The sequence below is a fragment of the Denticeps clupeoides genome, chromosome 10 (assembly GCF_900700375.1).
Source record: "Denticeps clupeoides chromosome 10, fDenClu1.1, whole genome shotgun sequence".
In the NCBI taxonomy this organism is placed as follows: domain Eukaryota; kingdom Metazoa; phylum Chordata; class Actinopteri; order Clupeiformes; family Denticipitidae; genus Denticeps; species Denticeps clupeoides.
This window is the reverse complement of record NC_041716.1, coordinates 21,844,282-21,866,536: the sequence shown is the minus strand read 5'-3', so window position 1 is coordinate 21,866,536 and position 22,255 is coordinate 21,844,282. Positions and strand designations below refer to the sequence as shown.

Sequence of the window (22,255 nt, the reverse complement as noted above, 5' to 3'; positions counted from 1 at the left end):
GGCACTCATTTTGACTTGTTTTAAGGACTTGTTTAAAGTTGGATCACACTGTAGTCTATTTTTCCACTTTAATTTTGAATGTGACTCCAAATCCAGACCTCCATGGGTTTATAAATTTGATTTCCATCAATAATTTTTGTGTGATTTTGTTGTCAACACATTCAACAAATTATTAAATACTTTGTAAAGAACAAAAATACTTTGTAAAGGTTTCTTTAGGATTGGAAGAACCCTGGCTGTTTTATAGGCAGATGGTACATGGCCAGATTGTGCTTTCACCAGCTGGTTTCTAGGGATGTTCCATAATGGCTCACAGTGATCCAAGAATTTACAAAATGATTGGCTTTGTACTCATAATTGTAGAAGCTTCTTATTGAAAAGAACCTTGTATTAAAACATAAGATATTTAACCTCTGATGAGAACACCTATACAGAGAACATCTATACATATTCATCCAGGAGAGACACAGCAGGGATAATCACGATTGATAACTATTTGAACTTTTTATTTTCTTTTACTTGGTGTTTTGTATTATGCTGAGCTGTTTGTGAACTTGATTTGTCTATGACAGGTTTAAGAGCTTCTCTTGAGAGACTACAGCTGGAGTATGTTGATGTGGTGTTTGCCAACAGACCAGACCCCATCACAACCATGGAAGGTAAGAGCTGGGTCTGGCAGTTTTGTGGGGAATTGTTGAGATACTATCACATTGTATTCCCTGATAATGGTCAGAGAAAGAAAGTTCTTCATCACACCACCCCCTCTTTCAGAAACATGCACCACACCTTGTTTCTGGATTCACTATGATCACAGTGCATGGGGAAATAGCTGTACAGCACAGTGTGCTCTACTTTTGTTTGCACTGTCATTCCACATCCTTTAGATGTTTGTAACATGTTCACAATATTTTTTTGTTTTTGTCACCAGGAGATCCATTTAACACCTCAAAATCCCGAATATTCATCATAGAAGGTACACGGTCACTTCATGGCCAACCTCAAACATTTGTCTCCAAAAAGCATTTTATGGTGCTGATTTCCACTCCTTTCTAAGGGCCCATAAATTGCTGTGGGTTTAAGAGAGTATGCGTTAAAGCAGTTTTTAAATAATACTTTGATAAAAGTTCTGCACCCTTTTTCTATCCTTGTAGTTGTTTTCCTCGCCTGTGTTTTTCATGTGTGAATCTCAGTTAAGGTGAATGAATGTTGGATGAATGATCAAACTTCCAAGCTCAAACTTGCTTACATTGTTACAAAGTACCATACAGAAGAACAAAAGAAAGACGTAGCTGTTTTCACCAAGAATGAAATACACATAAAATAGAAAATAAACAAATAAGAGGTAAAAGCAAATAAAAATTTTACCAAAAAAAAATTGTCAACATCTCATTCACAACAATGTTTCTTTAAACACACGCATGATCTTTACAATGCAGGGACATTAAAATCAAAGCTGCATACTGAGTACTTTTGATGGATTTTATTCACAGAAATTTACCAAAACAGATGAAAAAAAACAATTATCTACTCAATTCACACTCACACACTTAAAAAAACAACTTTTAAATTTTTAAACAGCTTTTTCCAGACTTGAATGCTGAAACCTGGTTGTTAACCCACTTTAAATAAAAAGTTCACAGGTAAGACGTGCAATGAATAAATCATAAGTGTCCCCCTATTTGTTACTACATGCAGGTAATGCGTCTGTACAGCTTCAATGCTAACTTATGACCAAGTGTGTTCTGTAGAGTCAGCATTGTACAGTGCATCCAGAAAGTATTCACAGCACATCACTTTTTCCACATTTTACTCATCGAAGATAATTGGAATTAAAGATCTGGTAGCCATCTTGAATGCAGCACACTCATCGTGATGTTCCTGTCTTTTGGATGGATACTGCCTGTACAGTCTTCTCACCCAGATGTTGCAGACTACATGCTCGCCCTCTGATGCACCAACCCTCGATGTTGCTAATTCACGCCGTCTGATTATTCTACACTGCTCCTGGAGCAGCATGACACCGGTCTGCTGCTCAGTCTCCATCTTCCAGGAATGTATAAAGATGAACCTGAGGCAGGGAAACCAGAGCATCCAGAGCAAGTTTTGCTCACTTGCCAACGACAGTCTCTGGAATAATGCTGCTTTCCCTGCCACCTCCTACACGAGACTGTGAAGGATGATATGGTCAAGCGAGATTGGGGCATCTTTGTGGACAGCGTCATCACCCTCATTGCTTCCATAGACCAGACCTGAGTGCCTACACCATCCTCCAGTGCCTACTCGTGAACTGGAGAAGAGCACATTCCATGCCACTGAAAAACTCCTTCCTGGACTTCAGACTAAGTCTACAGGGTAGCCATGAACCCTGCCAAGTCCACTGCTGTGAACGACTGGCCGTGCCAATGACCATGCGCCAGCTCCAACAATTCCTAGGCATTACGAATATCTGCCACAGTTGTATTTATAATTACAGCCAGGTAGCACAGCCCATGATCACTCTGCTCAAAGAGAAGCCCACATGCCTCACCTGGAACCCTGATGCCTAGCATGCACTCAAAAAGCCCCCAAAGCCCCCATCCTGATGCACCCAGTCTACAACTGCCCTTCACAGTAGAGGTATATGCATCAAGCCTGGCCGTGGGAGCAGTCCTGTCACAACAGATCCCCACAAACCACAAACTCCACCCCTGAGTCCTCTTCTCCTGTCGTCACAGCATAGAATGCCTCTTTCCTACCTCCCCAGCTCTCGCAACACCAAGGCAAATGCCTTGTCCCGTCAGTACACCTGGGACAAAGACATCTGCACTGAGCCCATTCTCCCTGCTCCCTGCATCCTTGCTCCAATGCAATGGTCTCTCCTCCAGGTGGTCATCACGGACAATGCCCAGACCACCACAACTTCTTAGCCAGTCACCCCAGCTGCCACCGAACCCAAAAGCTCAACTGACTTTCTGGTGTCACAGAGTCACAGACGCCACTCCTCCACCATGGGGCAGTGATGGCCTAACGGGTAAGGAATTTGACCCGTAGTCTGAAGGTTGTGGGTTTAAATCCTGAACTGCCAAGGTGCCATTAGAGTGCCACTGAGCAAAGTACCGTCCCCACACACTGCACCATTCATGGCTGCCCACTGGTCACTAAGGGTGACGGGTTAAAATCAGAGTACATATTTTGTTGTGTGGACTGTGTACTATGCTACAGTGTTTCACAATGACAATCGGTTCGCTTTCACTTTCTTTCAGAGGTTGTGGCCGCCTGCACCACTTGCACAGCCCACAAGGCAGACACAAAGAGCTGCCCCAAGGCCTTCTCCTGCTCTTGCCCAGCCCCCACAAAAACTGGTCCCATGTCTCCTTGGATTTCATCACTGGACTGCACATATCCAACAACAAGATCACTCCAAGGTGGCCCGGTTTGTGTCTGTCATGGCCGCTGTCCTGCCACCAGACTCACATGGGGCGTGCAGATGCCCAAGGGAACAGTCCAAAGGGACAAGGCCAGGGTCGGCATTTTTTAAATTGCCCCTGCCTGTAATTTCTTCTGACCCAGATGTTGCCAACCACTGTCTTCGCCCATGACCGTACTCATGTCTGGAGTGTTTGAAAAGAGCTTCTCCTTTCCTTTTGGGAGACAGGAAGGGGAAGGTCACAGAGATACAACAATAACAACAATTTGTGGTCATCTGGCACCACCAGAATGGAAGGAGTTGGGGCCTGGTGAGATGAGGCTGGGACAGTGAGAGTGCTACTGTTGTAGCAGCCAACCCTGTGACAATTGGAAGGACAGAAGAAAGCAGGGCTTGACATTGAGGTGCTAGTCTGGATACAACCTTATTGTTTCTGTGGAGTATCAGATGAGTTCAGATCATGGTGGGTGAGCCGGCGGTGGAGCAGCCAGTGCCTCTGAAGGGACAGCAGTAGAAGGGGTCGTGCTGGGGCGCCAACACTGCAGGAAGGCTCATCAAGCTCAAATTGTCCTCCCACAGTAATTTCTTCTAGTAAGGCAGAAGACCCCCTGTATTGATTAATTAAGCATGTTCAAATATATACAGTTTAGGATGTAAGGGATCTAACATTTAACAAGTCAACTTTCAGCTCACAGACTCCGTTGCTACATTCAGGCTGGATAGACAAATGGTGAAATCTGTGGTCAGACAGCAAGAGTGGGTTGTACTGAAGTCATTATTTCATAAATGTTATGATGTAACATCATGATCACCTTTATTTATAAGAATAATATTTAATAAAGCACAACAGAGCATTTTATTGCTGACAAAAGATCAGAAACTTTTCGCGAACCATTATAGCAGCTCTTAACCCCAGGGGAAGCTTATGACTGGCGAACCATTGCAGGGAATCTTATGTGGCGAAAGCAATTAATGTTGCAATTCAAGAATGTTTACTAAATGAACGTTTACTAATGTGCATTTGGGACTAAATGTGTTTTTTACAATGATATGACTAGCCACTAACATTAATCCTAACCACATCACAGCATCATAGCTTAAACCTGGCTGTGGCACGGTCCAGCAAGCACAATTGAAATAATGTCACAGGACGAACATGAAACTCTGGTCTGAAGTCCGAACCCGGAGTAGCCCCTGCTGGACTGGATCATGACATATTCACTTCAATGGTAACAAATAAATCCTGAACAGATTGGTGTAAACAAAATAACAGAATTGGAAGAGTATGTCACTATGTTAAAGTGATGTGAATTACATGAACATGCAATGAATATAGACAAAATAAAAGTGATTCTAAAATGGCCCATGTTATGTCAATGGGGAAAATATAATATTAAAAAAATAATGAGTAATTGCTTATAAAAGGACACACACACACACACACACACACATCTACAAAATATGAAGTTTAATCCCTGAAATGAATGTATCTTAATGTCACGTTCCCAGGTCTAGGGGTCTTAGAAACGCAACAAGGGTGTGGAGAGGAGGAAGTCCACTGTTACACACATAAACAAACCAAGCATACAAACAGTGCTTTTATTTACAGGGTGCTAACAGGTACAATAGAACAGCAGACTCAGGACAGCTAACCAACATCAAAACAGCCTAAAGGAAGGGGTGGTCCAGAGGGGATAACTCAAACACACACAAGTTAACAAAAAGGGCACATTAAGCTAAAAGGCTAACAACAATGGGTCTTTGCAGATCTCCGTGGACCTTGGGGACCTCCCAAAAGAGTAAGGGCCGAGTAGACCCTGCGGACCTCCCGAACACCATCCAAAGTCTCTTTATATAGGTGGAGGTGACCAATAGGCAGATGGTAGGTGGAGCTGGTAGGCTTCAACTCCTCCCACAAAGTCAACCTAAAACAGACAGGACACAAAAACACGGCCAGCCACACAGAACACGTGGGAGCATACGTCCAGGGACGTAACACTTAAAAACTGGGACTAGTTGCACTGAGAAAAAGTGGCAGAGAAAATTAATAAGATGTTATAAAGATCCTAGACATCATAGGAGCACAGCAGAGAGGCCACAGTTTTCACAGATTCACATAATAGCATTTGGCATCATGGGGAACTACAAAGGGGAATGGGGTGAAAAAATCTTGGATCTAAAGGGATGTTGCCCAAAGATACTGCTACATGGCCTTGTTGTTTCAATGAGATTGCAAGGTGACTGACACCTCAGTCATGTTCTTGCAGTTTGATTGTGCATAATTTGCTTCACCATGTAATATCAGCATGAATCATTTCAGTACACATTCAGCTCATTTTCTGTCTTGCAGCATGCATGATCTGCTTTGTAACGAAATGTTTCTTCTTCATAAGAAATATCCAGTTGACCAGAGTTGAGTGTTCAGTCAGTGTTACCTTTATAAGTTATGATACGATATGATTAATGTGACACTCACATATGAAGTATTAAGTAGCTGGTTATATGAAGCTGGATATATGAAATTAAAAGGTAAATAAAAACAAAAAGGTATAGAAAAAAATTGTTAAACAAATATTGTTTAAAAATTGTCAGCGTTACCAAAATGTGTTTCAAGGTTTCATAAACGAAAGGTGAAGGAAACATTATTTTTTCACTAATGCATTGTCTTTATACCAGGGCTGTCAGTGGGTTAAAATATTTAATCACGACTAATCTTATGTGTGACAGTTATAATGACAGTCAATAGTCATTTTTAAAATTACAATGAAAAAAAAACATAAAAATTACATTTAAACTAAATCTGTAATAAAATATGAATGGAATTTGAATGCAGAATTAAAATTTTAAGATAACTGTGATTACTGATTGATGTTCAGTAATCCCTGATGTAGACCTTCGTCCTCCACAATGTAAATTGGTCTGCAAGCTGTAGCTACCCATCTGTCTCTTTGCTTGTAGAGTTGTCCATTTGTCTCCGTGGAAAATATCCAGTGTGGTCTGCGTTTGGCAAGGTTGAAGAGTTCTGTCTTCATCAGATATGTACTTGGCTAGAAAGTGGTATTTTTGACTCAAAACCGGTAGACTGGTGATTGCATAGTTCATATTTTAGTTAAAATTATGACTTTGATTTGGAACTATAGATGCTTACAAATATTTAGCAATTTACTGAACAGCACAACCAATCTATTTTCTTTTGTAAAAATAGTCTAAAGAACATTTTTGAACATATTTTAATTAGTTTGTGCAATTTTGCCAACATGTTTATTTAAAGCTAAGAATGTTGCAGCGCATGACTTAGGCGCGCCATAGTTCACTTTGGTTGGTTTAGTGTTGTTTCTTTAAGGCAGCCATTAAGCAGTATAACAATAAGCGCAATTTGGCTGCGGGAAAAAAATGTAGAAAGCGCATAGAACTGCAATAGATAGATAGAATGTTGTCTATATAGACGTTACTATGATCTCTCTGATTTCATCAACACATAGATTGTCTTCACGATCTCATGTCGTCATATTACCCACCATTACTTTGGATATAAACTTTCCAATTACAGGTCTTTTGCATAGCTTTCTGATACACCAGCCTAGGAAAACTGCATGCTGTGCAGAGGGAGATAATGATAGATTGTTAATCGTGTGTCAGAAAAAAAAATTGCCGCCTCTAAAATATTTTTTTCAACAACAAACAAATAACAGCTGTTGACCAATATCCACCCCCCACCCTCAGACCCACCCATCAAACAGCAAGAAGAGAGATAAATAAATAAAAAAAAATAAAAAATAAAAAAAATAAACAAAAAACAAAACAAAATCAAAAAAAAAAAAAAAGGGGGGAAGGGAAGCTGTCTCCTCTCAGTGTTATAGTAATTTATTTTGTATATGCATTAAGAAATAACATGTCTATGCTGGACTTAAACTGGATGATTTAACATAATCAATAAATGGTGACCATATCTCCTTGAACTTTTCCTGACGATTAGCTTGATTGCATCGCAGTTTTTCCAACTGCAACATGGAGAGCATTTCCTTAATCCAACTATTGAAAGAGGGGGGCTTGTCTGATTTCCACAGCAGAAGAACAAGTCTTCTGGTCATTAATGAGGCAAAAGCTACCACCTTGGCCTGAGATTTCGTAAGAATTATATCTGGAGGGGGGATCCCAAAAATAGAAATGTATGGTGTAGGTTCAATCGTTCTATTACATAAAGATGACAAGACTATGCAAATATTTTCCCAGAAGTTGTACAATGACTGGCAGTTCCAGAACATGTGGCCTAAAGTAGCTGGCCCTTGGTGACATCGTAGGCACTCCGAGCTGGTATTAGGAAACATTTTTGCTAGTTTATCTAATGAGTAGTGTAGGCGATGTAGTACTTTAAACTGGATCAAACATTGTCTTATACAGACCGAGGAGGTATGAATAGCTTCTAGGCACTGTTGCCAGCTCTCACCCGTAACTACAATGTTAAGATCCTGTTCCCATGCCACTTTAGTTTTCTCCCATGAGGGTGAATAAATGTTCTGGATCAGAGTATATAATTTTGATATATTGCCTCTCATAAAGGGGTTCAGAGCAAGAACTTCATCTGCAGGTGAATTAGCCGGTGAATGTAAAGATCTAAAGTGTTTGCTCACAAAACTTCTAATCTGTAGGAATCTATAGAAATGAGATTTGGGAATATTGTAACTTTTTTGCAATGTTTCGAATGTCATAAGCGTTCCTTCAGCAAAGAGGTCTTTGATAAAGATCAAGCCATTGTTGTGCCCGGTTTGAAATGCTGCATCCGTTTGGGACGGTAAGAAAAGATGGTTATTCAGAAGGGGAGAAAATAAGCTTAGTTGCTTTATACGAAAATGTTTCCTAAACTGGAGCCAAATCTTAAGTGAGTGTTTTACTACAGGATTAAGGAGGCGTGAGTACGGCTGCATGGATGTAGGAGCGCTCATTAAGGAAATAGGACAAAGCCCTGAATCTCCTCGCAATTCCATGTCTGCCCAAGCAGGGCCAGGATTATCACGCCACGCAAAGATCCAGTATATTAATTTACTTATGTTTGCTGCCCAATAGTAATACATGAAGTTTGGCAAACCCATACCACCTGCTGCTTTAGGCATTTCAAGGAAAATATTCCTCATCCACGGGACAGATTTATTCCACACAAATGAAGAAATCAAAGAGCCTAACTCCTTGAAGACAGACTTGGGTAGGAAAATAGGAATCATTTGGAATAAATACAGAAAGCGTGGTAGGACTACCATCTTAATGGTATTCACTCTTCCAGCCAAAGAAATGGGCAATGAAGACCATCGTGAGTGTCAGGATTGCCTGCAGCTGGCCTCCACACCGGAATTTAATCCTGCCACCCCATAAATGCCGGAAGTTTCCGCCCGTTCGGGGTCGCTGGCATTTTCGTGAACTTCAGTTGGTAACACTGCTTATAATTTGAGTTCTGGCAATCGCCACACGCCTACGGGTTAGTTTTAGTTTATCTGTATTTAAGTTAAATCGTTTTCGGCCACCGCGCCATTGTTTATTTGTATTTCTTTATTGTTTATAATAAAACCCCCTTCCCAGCATGTCAGACCTCTGCGCTTCCTTCCCCCGTAAGTCCGTAGTCGTGACAGAATGCCAGCGACCCACCCAAAAGCGCAGAGGTGGAAAGCAGAGGAGAAGAAACGACGCGAAGGACGCAGCCCGGCGCGGCGAACGCGGACGGCAGGGGAGAGACGCGCCGCCCGTTCTGGTGGAGCGTTTTCTCCCCGAGAAGCCGTGGTACGCGGCGCCGCGTGATGACGTCACCCCCGGGAAACTCCGCGAAACCCGGAAGCGACAACGTCGGCGGGTGAGTGGGCGGAGCGAGGACGTTGGCGTCGGCAGCAGCGAGGAAGTGACGTGGGCAGCGAGCGCAATAGATGCGACCCCCACGATCTTCGCCATGTCGAGCCAAGAACTCTGCGCTCTGCTGGCAAGGCTCCCCGTGGACTGGGACGACACGGACGACGACGAGAGCACGGGAGACGAGAGTTGGGCTCCGCCCATCGCGCCAGTCTACGATCGTCGCAAGGTCCGTGGGGACCCACGTCACTTCCAGGGGGGTGAGAAGCGGCAACAACAACGGCGGCGTTCCTCCAGCGAGGAGGTGGGCAGCCTCCAGCCCGAATGGCCAGAGTACTGCCCATGGGAGCTTATCGCGCCATGGGTCCAGGATGTCCGCAGGGTGGACGACCCTCGGAGTCACCGGTGGGAGGACACGGATGACGAAAGCGATGATGACGTGGAATTTCGGTGGGCGGTCGGTGCCGGGATGGCTCCGCCCAGCGTGCGCGTCCGAGATCATCGCGGCGTCCGTGATGACCCATGTGACTTCCGGGGGTACGAGGTTGACACGGACGACGACCAGGATGACGCCGTTTGGGCAGTCGGTGCCGGGATGGCTCCGCCCATTGCGCCCATCCAGGATCGTCACGAGGTCCGTGGAGACCCACGTCCCTCCCAGCAGTGTGAGGAAAGCTGGTGGAAGAGGGCGACGGGAGGTCGCCAGCCAGCAACTGCGCTGCCGGGACTGCCTCGCAGGGAATCCTCCATTCCTGCTCCAGTCGCCGACCCGCATTCCCTCTGCCCGGACGTTCCCCAGCGAAATGGCAGCGCAGCACCAGCGTCCACACCTGCTGGAGAAGACGTCCACCCCCCTCCACACCACACACCTACCACCATCTCCAGCGACGTGCCCAGCCCCGTGTGGGACAGCCCAAATGTCCCGGGACCCTTCAGTGGGGCAGCAGACACAGACGAGATCACTACCATCCTCACGTGTCTGACTGGATCAGCATGGGGCTGGAGCACAACCCTCTGGCAGCAGGGAGAGACAGACAGGAGTTTTCGGGACTTCCAACAGAGACTGAGGGCGGAGTTTGATCGGCCTGAGCCAGGGATCGAACTCTGCCCCTCCACCACATCCAGTGCCAGTCAGGATCCGGGGCAAGAAGACCCAGCACTGGTGGGCGACGAGAAGGTGGCTCCTCCCGAGATCCTGGCTGTGCCCCCTGAGGAGGTCCCGGAGAGCCCAGAGAGGGAGCCAGACGACCCTCTCTTCTGTCTGTCTCTGTCTGTGTGTGTGTGCGTGGCATATGTGTCCGTATGTCGCCCCCACTTCCCCTCTTTGTGTCCACCAGATGGCGACCCAGCCGCGGAGCCGAACCCCAGGGAGGAGGTTCCTGACCCGAATGTGCTGGTCCAAGGCGAGGTGGACAAGCCCCAAGGTACCCCTAAGTCCAGCCGGGGGGGGTGCTCCCCCAAAGAATTTTTTGGGGGGGTGCAGTTCGGGTTGGGGACTCCTCCTGAGGGGAGGGGAGGTGGGGAAGCGATGGAGCTGGGTCCTCCGGTAGCCAGTGAGGAGGGCGGGCCAGGCATGGGCCTGCGTCTGCCTCCAGAGGGGTGGAGCGCCATAGAGCCCCCGGGTAGGCATGAGGACCCAGCTGGGACAGGCAGGAAGAGGGCCTGCTTGTCCCAACGGACGCAGAAGGGGCTAGCCGGATGGTCTGGCAATGCCCCCCCCTTGGCACCAGGGCCGTGCAGCGAGAGGGGCTGCATAGTCCCAGAAGGCACCAGCCTGGGGTGCCTGGAACAGTCGCCGGAGGCTCTGGGACAATCTCCCTGCGCGGTGCAGGGGGTGACACAAGACGTGTCAGAGGGGACATGTGGAGACAGGGCCCACACGTTCCCAGATGGATCGGCCCTGATTATTGTGTGCAGGTACGGGAGTCCGGGGCCGCCATGCGGGACCACGCCGGGGAGCCAGGCCGAGGGTCCGGGGCCGCCATGCGGGACCACGCCGGGGAGCCAGGCCGAGGGTCCGGGGCCGCCAAGCGGGACCACGCCGGGGAGCCAGGCCGAGGGTCCGGGGCCGCCAAGCGGGACCACGCCGGGGAGCCAGGCCGAGGGTCCGGGGCCGCCAAGCGGGACCACGCCGGGGAGCCAGGCCGAGGCACCGGGGCCGCCACGCCTGACCACGCCGGGGAGCCAGCCCGAGGGACCGGGGCCGCCACGCCTGACCACGCCGGGGAGCCAGCCCGAGGGACCGGGGCCGCCACGCCTGACCACGCCGGGGAGCCAGCCCGAGGGACCGGGGCCGCCACGCCTGACCACGCCGGGGAGCCAGCCCGAGGGACCGGGGCCGCCACGCCTGACCACGCCGGGGAGCCAGCCCGAGGGACCGGGTCCTCCAAGGGGAGGATACAGCAGGGCAGGAGCCCTGTGGTTGCCGCCGTCCGCCCCGCCGCCTCCACTGATGGTACTGTTGGGGCTCCGAGGACGTAGCCCTTGGAGGGGGGGCTCTGTCAGGATTGCCTGCAGCTGGCCTCCACACCGGAATTTAATCCTGCCACCCCATAAATGCCGGAAGTTTCCGCCCGTTCGGGGTCGCTGGCATTTTCGTGAACTTCAGTTGGTAACACTGCTTATAATTTGAGTTCTGGCAATCGCCACACGCCTACGGGTTAGTTTTAGTTTATCTGTATTTAAGTTAAATCGTTTTCGGCCACCGCGCCATTGTTTATTTGTATTTCTTTATTGTTTATAATAAAACCCCCTTCCCAGCATGTCAGACCTCTGCGCTTCCTTCCCCCGTAAGTCCGTAGTCGTGACAGTGAGAAATCGTTTTTTGTACGCTCAAGTAGAGTTTTAAAATTGTGTGCTTAAAGGTCCTTATAACAACGGGGGACATTAATTCCCAAATAAGTAAATTCCACAACCTGCTTAAATGGAAAAGAACTAAGATCCAGTGACATTGCTAACTGATTAACCTGCAAAATGGTGCTTTTAGAAAAATTCAGTTTATAGCCTGAAATTAAACTATATGACCGTAATAGTTCCATGAGGACTGGTATAGATTCTAAAGGGTTAGACAAATATATTAGAAGGTCATCTGCATAGAGTGACACCTTATGAGTTTTGTTGAACCTGGTTACACCTGTAATCCTCTCCTCTTTTCTAAGGGCAATCGCCAAAGGCTCTATAGCTAAGTCAAAAAGGAAAGGTGACAGACAGCAACCCTGTCTTGTACCACGATGCAAAGGGAAATAATCTGATATTACAGAGTTAGTTCGTACAGAGGCCAGTGGTGAATTATACATTATTTTAACCCATGATATAAATGTCGGACCAAAACCAATCTTTCCAAGACCTCAAATAAATAGTACCACTCAACCCGGTCAAACGCCTTTTCGGCATCTAAAGAGATAACAATTTCAGGCTGGAGAGTAGAGTGTGAAGAATATAATATATTGAACAAACGGCGCATATTAAAGAATGATTGCCTGCCTGGTATAAAACCTGTTTGGTCCGAGTCAATTATTTTAAGTATCACTGAATCCAGGCGGCAGGACAGGACCTTTGAAAGAATTTTATAATCGCATGGAAGGAGACTTATTGGCCGGTATGAACCACATTTACGTGGGTCCTTATCTTTTTTTAGTAAGACCACTATGACTGCCTGGGTCATTGTACAGGGCAGTTTCTTTTGGGAGAGAATTTCCTCAAAAACTTTATTTAAAAGAGGGGTCAGCTTGGCTGAAAAAAACTTTATAAAACTCAATTGGGAATCCATCTGGCCCGGGAGATTTCTAAAATAATTTTTTGACGCTTTATTGACGCGTTAGCTTTGTCAGCCCTACTTTATACACAAAAAACTGTTCATTATCTAATACATTGAGGTCTTTGCAAAAAGTCACACTTTAAATCCACCCGTAAAATGTTTGTTTTGTTGGATTATTTTTCTACAACTATACTATAATAATATAATCCAACCAAGTAAATCATTAAACTGGTCAGAAGAGCCTTACCTTATTAAAAAAAGTAAAGCATCAGGATTGTGCAGTATGAAGTGTCTAAGCATCTGTAACAGTCACAGAGCTGGAGACCTGACAGTCCTTTTTTGTATTTCCCAGTTGAAACTGCTCTTTCCACTTGTCCTTTCTTAACCAATATTGTCATTAATCACCTCTCTTAGTTTAGATATCTTTGTCTTCTTTCTCTCTTCCAACCTGGGACTTCGGTTTCTCTTTGCAGAGACAGTGCGCGCCATGACCCATGTGATTAACCAGGGTTTGGCCTTGTACTGGGGCACATCTCGCTGGAGTTCAGTGGAGATCATGGTAGGTCTTCATGATTTGCTGGGCCTGTGGGGAATGTTGATGAAATATTTTTTTCTCTGGTGACTCTGGTGTAACTAAATTGGATGTGTGCTCAGCCTGATGCTGTCCCACATTGACCAGAGGAGTATGATATATTTGCAGTTTCTTATGTTAATGATGCTTAACATTGACCAAACCACTAGTCCATGTTGTCAATTGTGAATAAATATGAGCAAAACAGCAAACATTCTGAAAAAAAGAACTTATAATTGCTTGCACCACACTTTTTATTGCTCAATTTACAAAACACTAGTCACAGTAATCATTTGTAACACCAAAATCACATTTGAGTGTCTTGTCAAGCAATTTACTACAAGATGACTGCAATCTGTAAATCTCAATCCCAAACTTACAACTCTAAACCACTCAAAAGCTGCTAATCGATAATAAAAGATTGTGGTGATTTGATTTAGTTTTAAACTCAAAATGGATCAAATGCAAGATGTGGAGAAAAAGGACAAAGATGACCAAGATTACAGCCACTGTCACTGAGGCTGGTCTAACGGTGACACCTACTATTTAATTTTGTGTGTTGCATCAATTTCAACATGCAGTTTAAACATTGCTGTAATTTAAATGCACTGTTATGTTTTACTGCATTATTGAACATGACAAATTTGTCTGTAGTTGTTCGGTATGGCAAGATGTTCACTGCAGAGCTAGAAGCAGTGATTGTTCATGAACAATGCTGAGGAACAATACAACTCATTTACCTTCCATTCCATCACAAAGCTGCAGTAAGGGAATAGTTTGTGGCACCGCAAAATATGACAATGGAATTCCTACCTCTGTATTCTCCAATACAATTGGGTAATTAGTTTTTACATGGTGATGTAAAGTCTATGGTCATCATCTATATGAGAAAAATATAATTATAGATGTCATGATAGAGATATGTAGATCAGTCAGAAGAGCATACTACATACTACATACATTGCATTGGTCAGGAAAATATTGTTTGCAGTGTTGATTTTTTTGTGAAGTGTTCACTGATTGCTTATATGTGTTTAGTGTTATACTACTGTTTATTATTTGTTTTCATTGAAGGGAATATATCTTCAGTTTGTTAGAATTGTTAGTGTTATGTTAGCTGCATTATCTGATTTAAGAGGTTGTTAAGTACCTCATATATAATAAATGAAAAATAATTTAAAGGGCACAGACACTGGGCATGCTCAGCCCCATGCTAGCAACATGCTAACATTTCATGTCACAGAGTGAAAATCCTTTATTGTGTTTGGATGGGGGTTGTCTGATGTTATGCTATTCTGTGTCCTGCAGGAGGCGTACTCTGTGGCACGACAGTTTAACCTGATCCCACCCATATGTGAACAGGCAGAATATCACCTGTTCCAGAGGGAGAAAGTGGAGGTTCAACTGCCAGAACTTTTTCACAAAATAGGTAGGAGACAGACAGAAAGTGTGTATTTTATTTGGTTTGTTTCTGTATATGTGTTGCACGGGGTGGTATGAACTCACCTCACTTAACACTGTTTTGTCCTGAGCAAGTGTCACGGTCACTGTTCCTCCACCGGTCCCACAGGGGGTGCCTGAACACCCGAGGGGACGGCCACCCTGAAGAAGAAGTGTTGGACATGAATATCTGGTTGCCATATTGAATCACGTGCGCTCATTGTGATTTCCTCCTTTGCTACAAGCCTTCTTACCTTGACTGACACTGCTCCACGCAGACTGATTGTTTCTTGACCACGTCTTTTGGATTTCCATTGTCTGTACCTTCTTCTGACTCGGATGATGCCCACCACCCACTTTACCCACAACCATTCTCTCGTCTCACCCTATGATGCTCCAGCCCTCAATGCTGCTGACCCATGCTGCCTGATTACTCTACAGCTTGCCACATTTCACTACAGCTACGCCATGGTAAACACAGTCTCTTCAGTCCACATGGGCGCACCCGCTCCCCCCGCTTACTCTTCAGCGATGTCAACATCAGTTGACTTAACTGAGTGTGGCAGGCTGTAGACAGGTTGGGTGGGGTAAGACTGAGGACTTAAAAAACAAAAAATATTAGAGGATCCACTAATAGATCCCTTGCCTGTCCTGAGCAGCTATTCAGACGTCGGCTCTGGAATTTGGCCCTGTATGTAGTCATAAGGGGAAAGGTTACCTCCCATTTCTCATTCTTTTTCCGGCCTGAGAATTTCTCACCCCTCCCCTAAAACATTATCGCCACTGGCTGTCATGGATTCCAAACATGTGAAACATTGCAGTTGCTTTGTGTATATTTTTTAGTTTAGGCACACGTGACTCTGAAGAAACAATGGGCTCATTTAATTTTTTTCTGGAAAAACGCAGACACTATTTACTCCCTTTGCCACCACCCCCATACTGAAATGTAATCAGATAAACATATATAGGGCTTTGTGCTTTTCTTGTCCATCTCCCATCTGTTAATTTTGCACTCCAGAATCCACACCCATCCTCCAACCCGAGGATCACCCAATGTAAATTAATAATCGCTTTCTGCGATTTTGCACAAATTGGGAAAAATTCATTGTGACATAATGAGCTTGGATTGACAATATTATGAATTAATTAAATGTGCTTTATTTGGAAGCACCCGGCCTTTAGACAGATGTGAGATTGCAGCCCAGCAGCAGCCGCAAGCAGGCACAAAGAGGATCTCACAGTCACATCCCGCATATATGGGTGTGATAGAATTTAGAAAACACAAAGGTTAGCTTATTATTCACAGGTGTAATATGGGTATTGCAGCCAGCTGAGCCATATTTAAGGTGAAACTGACTATTTGAATAAGGAGCTACTTCAAAATTGTGTTTTACTTTGTGAGCTGGTTATTAGATGCCGCGTCAGCCAGTCAGAGAATCTCCTGCTACCCGAAGCAGCAGGGGCACCTCACATTATGATGTCAAGGAAGCATGGGTGCATGCAAAAATGTGCTTTTCAATCACTCCACTGCTGAATCACTCCACTGCTATTCCACTGATGCCCATCTAATGCTCCAAACGAAAAAGTAAAATTGTGATCTGCGGTGTCAAGGGAGAGGGAGAGCATCATTTGGAGAGCGTAATGGCTACAAATAATCACAATTTCCTGGAGATGTCACAGACTCCAACTTGTCAAGTACCGCAAGAGACAAAAACTGAGGGGTCATAAACAGATGGATGGCATGCACTGCAAATTTATGTAAATGAGCTCAGTCAGCGCAAGGCCTGTTTCAGACTTGTTTTGCTTGCTACATAATAATTTTATAAACTAAAAATGTTTTTTTTTATGGCACAAATAAAGAAGATTACTTATTACAGTGAAGATAATGTATCACAAATATTTTATATATATATATATATATATATATATATATATATATATATATATATATATATATATATATATATATATATGAGAAATAATTACATGGTGCTATGTGCTATGGTTATTGATAAGTGGAATACATACACACACACACACACACACAGTACAGACCAAAAGTTTTGGACACACCTTCTCAATCAATGTGTTTCCTTTATTTTCCTGACCATTTACATTGGCAGATTCTCACTGAAGGCATCAAAACTATTAATGAACACATTTTTAAGTTATGTACTTAACAAAAAAAAAGGTTAAATAACTGAAAACATGTTTTATATTATAGTCTCTTCAAAATAGCCCCCCTTTGCTCTGATTACTGCTTTGCACACTCTTGGCATTCTCTCGAACAGGTAGTCACTTGAAATGGTTTTGCAACAGTCTTGAAGGAGTTCCTAGAGGTGTTTAGCACTCGTTGGCCCCTTTGCCTTCACTTTGCGGTCCATAAGTGCTTTCTCCAAGTACATAACTCCACGTGTTCATTCATAGTTTTGATGCCTTCATTGAGAATCTGTAAATGGTCAATAAAAAAAAGAAAACACACTGAATGAGAAGGTGTGTCCAAACGTTTGGCCTGTACTGTGTGTGTGTGTGTGTGTGTATGTATATGTGTGTGTGTGTGTGTGTGTGTGTGTGTGTGTGTGTGTGTATATATATATATATATATATAAAAGGAGCAAGACACTTAACCCTGAGTGTTTCCAGGGTGACTGTTCCTGTAACTACTGATTCATGTCGCTCTGGATATGGGCCTCTAATAAGTGCCATAAATTTAAGTGATAATTGAACAAAATAATACTGTGCTAAAATAATAATATTATAATAAAATAATATAATAATAATTTAGAACAAAATCATATTGACTGTATTGTTTGTGCTGTCCCTTGTTTAAGTGTTATATTTCATAGATTATATGCTAGTGCATGCGTTTGTGTAGACAAAACAGGACCCTAAATGTGTATTGTGATTGGGTGAATTGTATACATTTTTTCCTGATTAAATTGTTTTGTGAGATGCAATGTACATCAGCCTTTTCTTTGTTTGTTGGATGTGGTGTGTGTTTTTGTGATCAGGTGTAGGTGCAATGACATGGTCCCCACTGGCATGTGGCATCATTTCAGGGAAATATGACAGTGGTGTGCCCACATGTTCCCGTGCTTCCCTTAAGGTAACCACCTGTGTTGAGTGCGTGCTGACCTGTGATGTGTTTTATTTTAAGAATATGTGTAGAATTCTATTTTAGTCGGTGTCCCTTGAGCTGGTGGTTGTGTGCAATATTTTGGATTTTCAAAGCTGTTTGTAATGTAATACCTGTGATGTAAATTGGGAGTTGCAGGGTTACCAGTGGCTGAAGGATCGTATTCTTAGTGAAGAAGTTCGAAGGCAGCAAGCAAAGTTGAAGGAGCTATTTGCCATCACAGAGCGTCTAGGCTGCACGCTACCACAACTGGCCATCGGTAGTATTTGCCCATGATGTATAACACTCCCTGCTCTTATTGGGTTCTGTTTTGTTTCCAGCGAAAGGCACTAATGCATGACAAAATGTACAAGTGAAATGATTGTTTGTAAGGATGGTACCTTGCTCACTGGCACCTCACTGCCCTGGAAATTTGGCCGATGCAGGGGTCAAACCCAGGACCTTGGTGTTATTAGCATCACACTAATACCACATTCATTCATCCACATGCATCTGCTGACTCTTGTGCCAGTTGTTTTTGGATGTAAATGTTTATCTTGCAGAGAAGTTGATGATCAGTTGATGATCATTACCTATACAGCCATAGGTCAGGTGATACAGGTGATATTTTTTTCTTCTACTTCATAATTCACAATAAACTAAGACAGGGTGACCAGATTTAGGGAAAAGAAGATGTTTGATTACCTTAAGAACTTCTAAAAAAAGCTATTAAAGGCGCAATATGTATGTAGATTCTGCTAGCTGTTATTTCTGGTTTAAAAAAAAAAACAACAAAAAAACAGGTTTCTCTCTGAGCTGGGTTCACTTATCTGGTAGCCAAAGCAATTCAGAAACACAAAGAATAAAAAAGAAACTGATCAAATTCAGTAGTATTTTCACGAGGCTTGGAGCAGTAGCAGGTGAGTGAGAGCGTGGTAGTTGTGAATGATGCATGGTGGGGTGGCTCCACAGTGGGAGACACATGGTGAGATAAAAGAGCTCTGAGAGAAAATGTAATAGCAGCAGAGAGAGATGGATTTACTGTGACGTAGTTGTACTGGAAGGTAGCAGGTTGGAGAAGCCCAGCATGGTGTGAGTGATACACATGATGGTTCTTTTATGCTGGGTCTTGGTTCTGGTCTCCTCCTCTTCCGGTTCTGGGTAGCCTCCCTCTTGGACACTTGTGCTCCCCCCTGAGAGCTCGTGGTGTAGTGGCAGCTGTGACAGTAATTTTAAGATTGCCGGTTTGAATCCCAAACCAAGGTGCCACTGAGCAAGGTAGTGTCCCCACGCCTTTCAGGGCTGCCCACTGCTCACTAAGTTGATGGGTTAAATGCAGAGGACACAGTTTTTTGTGTGCACCATGTGCTGCAGTGTTTCACAATGACAATTACTTAACTTTATCAATTTTATGTGTTTAAGTGAAGGATTTTATTATTAAGGGAAAAATACTCATACTTATGACTCTGTGTGACAAAGTGATTGCCCCCCGTTAAAACTTAACAGTGGTTCATCACACTTCAGTTTAGTATCTCTAGCCACACACAGGCCACACCTGTTCTCATTCAAGAAATCACTTAAATAAAACCTGCCTGGCAAAGTGATGTATACCAAAAGGTCTTCAATAGCTAGATATCATGCCAAGAGCCAAAGAAATTCATGAACTAATGAGAAAAAGTAATTGAGATCTATTGGTCTTTCCAGATGTGGCTGGCTGAAACATTTAAATGTGAATTAAAAATGTGAAGTGTTTTTAAAAACTAGACATGGTATAGAGACAAGGTAGAAAACGGTTGCAAACATTTCTGATGAACACATCAAATTTAGGTTTATTGTGTTGTCTCATTATTCAAGTTTTTTCCCCCAGCATGGTGCCTAAGAAATGAGGCTGTGAGTTCTGTCCTTCTGGGTGCATCCAGTGCTGATCAACTAATGGAGAATATAGGAGCAATTCAGGTGAGTTTTTTTCCTATCAGTCTGTCCATTGAAGTGTATTTGTTCACTGTCCAGTTCCCCCCAATTCCACATTTAACTTTCTCTGGAGAGATTCAATAGATTGAGCTCTTCTCTTTCTGCAGGTCCTGCCGAAGCTTTCTCCCTCCATTGTGCATGAGGTGGACAGAATTCTTGGCAACAAACCCTATAGTAAAAAGGACTACCGATCTTAAAGTAGATGTAAAGTGTTAAACGTAATCAAATCCTCTAATAATCTTAGCTTTTATACAGGCACACAAACTGTCAGTGACCATGAGGCCAAGTAAATCAAAATGGGTGATGTGGATTCCAACTTGAACTTATCAATGATTCAGCCTGGATGTCAAGCACGGAGCTCTTCAAAACTTAATGCTTGACTTTTTTTATCTTCAACTGAACCAGGACACATTCATGACAGACAATTTGTAACATGACTATCAAAATGGAAGAATGCAACTGTCACAGGTCTTGCAGAAACACACTTGTTACATTTTTCATATGCAGTGGTTAGGCCAACATTGTTTGTAGCTGGCATCATACTGCCCATCATCAGAACATGGCATTTAGAGTTTTGGTTTTCTGTTGTGATAGCTTTCTTTAGTATGCTAACCTCTTTCATATCATGAGCAGTCGTCCATATCTTGAATGTGTCAAAGACTATTTTAATGGCCAGGGACAGTATTACTCACTGTCCAGACTTCTCTGCAGGAGTTTATCACAAGGCTCATGCTAAATATTTTTGTCTGCTCCAAGTTATGTAAATTTTTCATAACAAAGAAAACATTTGAATGAAGAGGCTGGGATAAATTAATTTATTGCTTGGTGCAGACTGAATGTAAAAACTAATAAACAAGGTATCATATACTCTACATGTGAAGTAGGAATGTCGCATTTGAATGCTGAGTGTCAATTGCACCACAAAATATCTCCACTCAAAAAAAATAATTAGGAATTATTCATTTGGCTCAACTTCTGATTAACATCTGCACAGAGGACAGTACAGAGTAATATTGTCTCTTGCTATTAAAATGCCTTAAGCTTTGATTTCAGTATATGAAGTAATGCTTCCACTTATATTTAAATTACCACTTGGTCTATAAGATAAATAGTTATAATTATAGTTATACAAATAACTAGCAAAAAAAGTTATTTTGAGAAATGTTATTTCATTAACATATATTCAAAAGAGGGTTGTTGACAATCTCAGTGAGTATACAGTGGGGCAAAAACGTATTTAGTAACCCACCAATTGTGCAAGTTCTCCCACTTAAAAAGATGAGAGTGGCCTGTAATTTTAATCATAGGTATCCCTCAACTAGAGACAAAAATGAGAAAAAAAATCCAGAAAATCACATCCTCTGATATTTAAAGAATTTATTTGCAAATTATGGTGGAAAATTAGTATTTGGTCACTAACAAAAGTTAATCTCAATACTTTGTTAATTATCCTTTGTTGGCAATGACGGAGGTCAAAACGTAAGTCTTCACACAGTTTTCACACACTGTTGCTGGTATTTTGGCCCATTCTTCCATGCAGATCTCCTCTAGAGCAGTGATGTTTTGGGGCTGGGTAACACGAACAACTCCCTCCAAAGATTTTCAATGGGGTTGAGATCTGGAGATTGGCTAGGCCACTCCAGAACCTTGAAATGCTTCTTACGAAGCCACTCCATTGTTGCCCAGGCAGTGTGTTTGGGATCATTGTCATGCTGAAAGACCCAGCCACATTTCATCTTAAATGCCCTTGCAGATGGAAGGGGGTTTTCACTCAAAATCTCACGATACATGGCCCCATTAATTCTTAATTCCAAACACGACAAGTACAGTTTTTACCAAAAAGTTCTATTTTGGTTTCATCGGACCATATGACATTCTCCCAATCCTCTTCTGGATCATCCAGATGCTCTCTAGCAAACTTCAGACGGGCCCGGACATGTACTGTCTTAAGCATGGGAACACGTCTGGCACTGCAGGATTTGAGTCCCTGGCAGCGTAGTGTGTTACTGATGTACCTTTGTTACTTTGGTCCCAGCTCTCTGCAGGTAATTCACTAGGTCCCCTGTGTGGTTCTGGGATTTTTGATCACCGTTCTTGTAATCATTTTGACCCCCCAGGGTGAGATCTTGCATGGAGCCCCAGTTCGAGGGAGATTAACAGTGG

General features: G+C 43.5%; 1 protein-coding gene across 4 annotated transcripts in view; it reads left to right on the top strand.

Annotated features, from left to right (window-relative positions):
• kcnab2b (potassium voltage-gated channel subfamily A regulatory beta subunit 2b) overlaps window positions 1-21,412 on the top strand; it is a 35,013-nt gene extending 13,601 nt beyond the window's left edge. For 2 of the 4 annotated variants that reach the window (XM_028994263.1, XM_028994261.1), the window contains 8 exons: window positions 573-659; window positions 929-973; window positions 13,469-13,554; window positions 14,875-14,995; window positions 18,018-18,112; window positions 18,281-18,401; window positions 19,989-20,077; window positions 20,200-21,412. In XM_028994263.1, coding sequence (XP_028850096.1) covers window positions 573-659; window positions 929-973; window positions 13,469-13,554; window positions 14,875-14,995; window positions 18,018-18,112; window positions 18,281-18,401; window positions 19,989-20,077; window positions 20,200-20,289 — 734 coding nt within the window. In that variant the 3' untranslated portion in view covers window positions 20,290-21,412. The remainder of the gene's footprint in view (window positions 1-572; window positions 660-928; window positions 974-13,468; window positions 13,555-14,874; window positions 14,996-18,017; window positions 18,113-18,280; window positions 18,402-19,988; window positions 20,078-20,199) is intronic. The other 2 variants (XM_028994265.1, XM_028994262.1) reach the window with 1 other exon arrangement.
• Window positions 21,413-22,255: the final 843 nt, after the last annotated feature.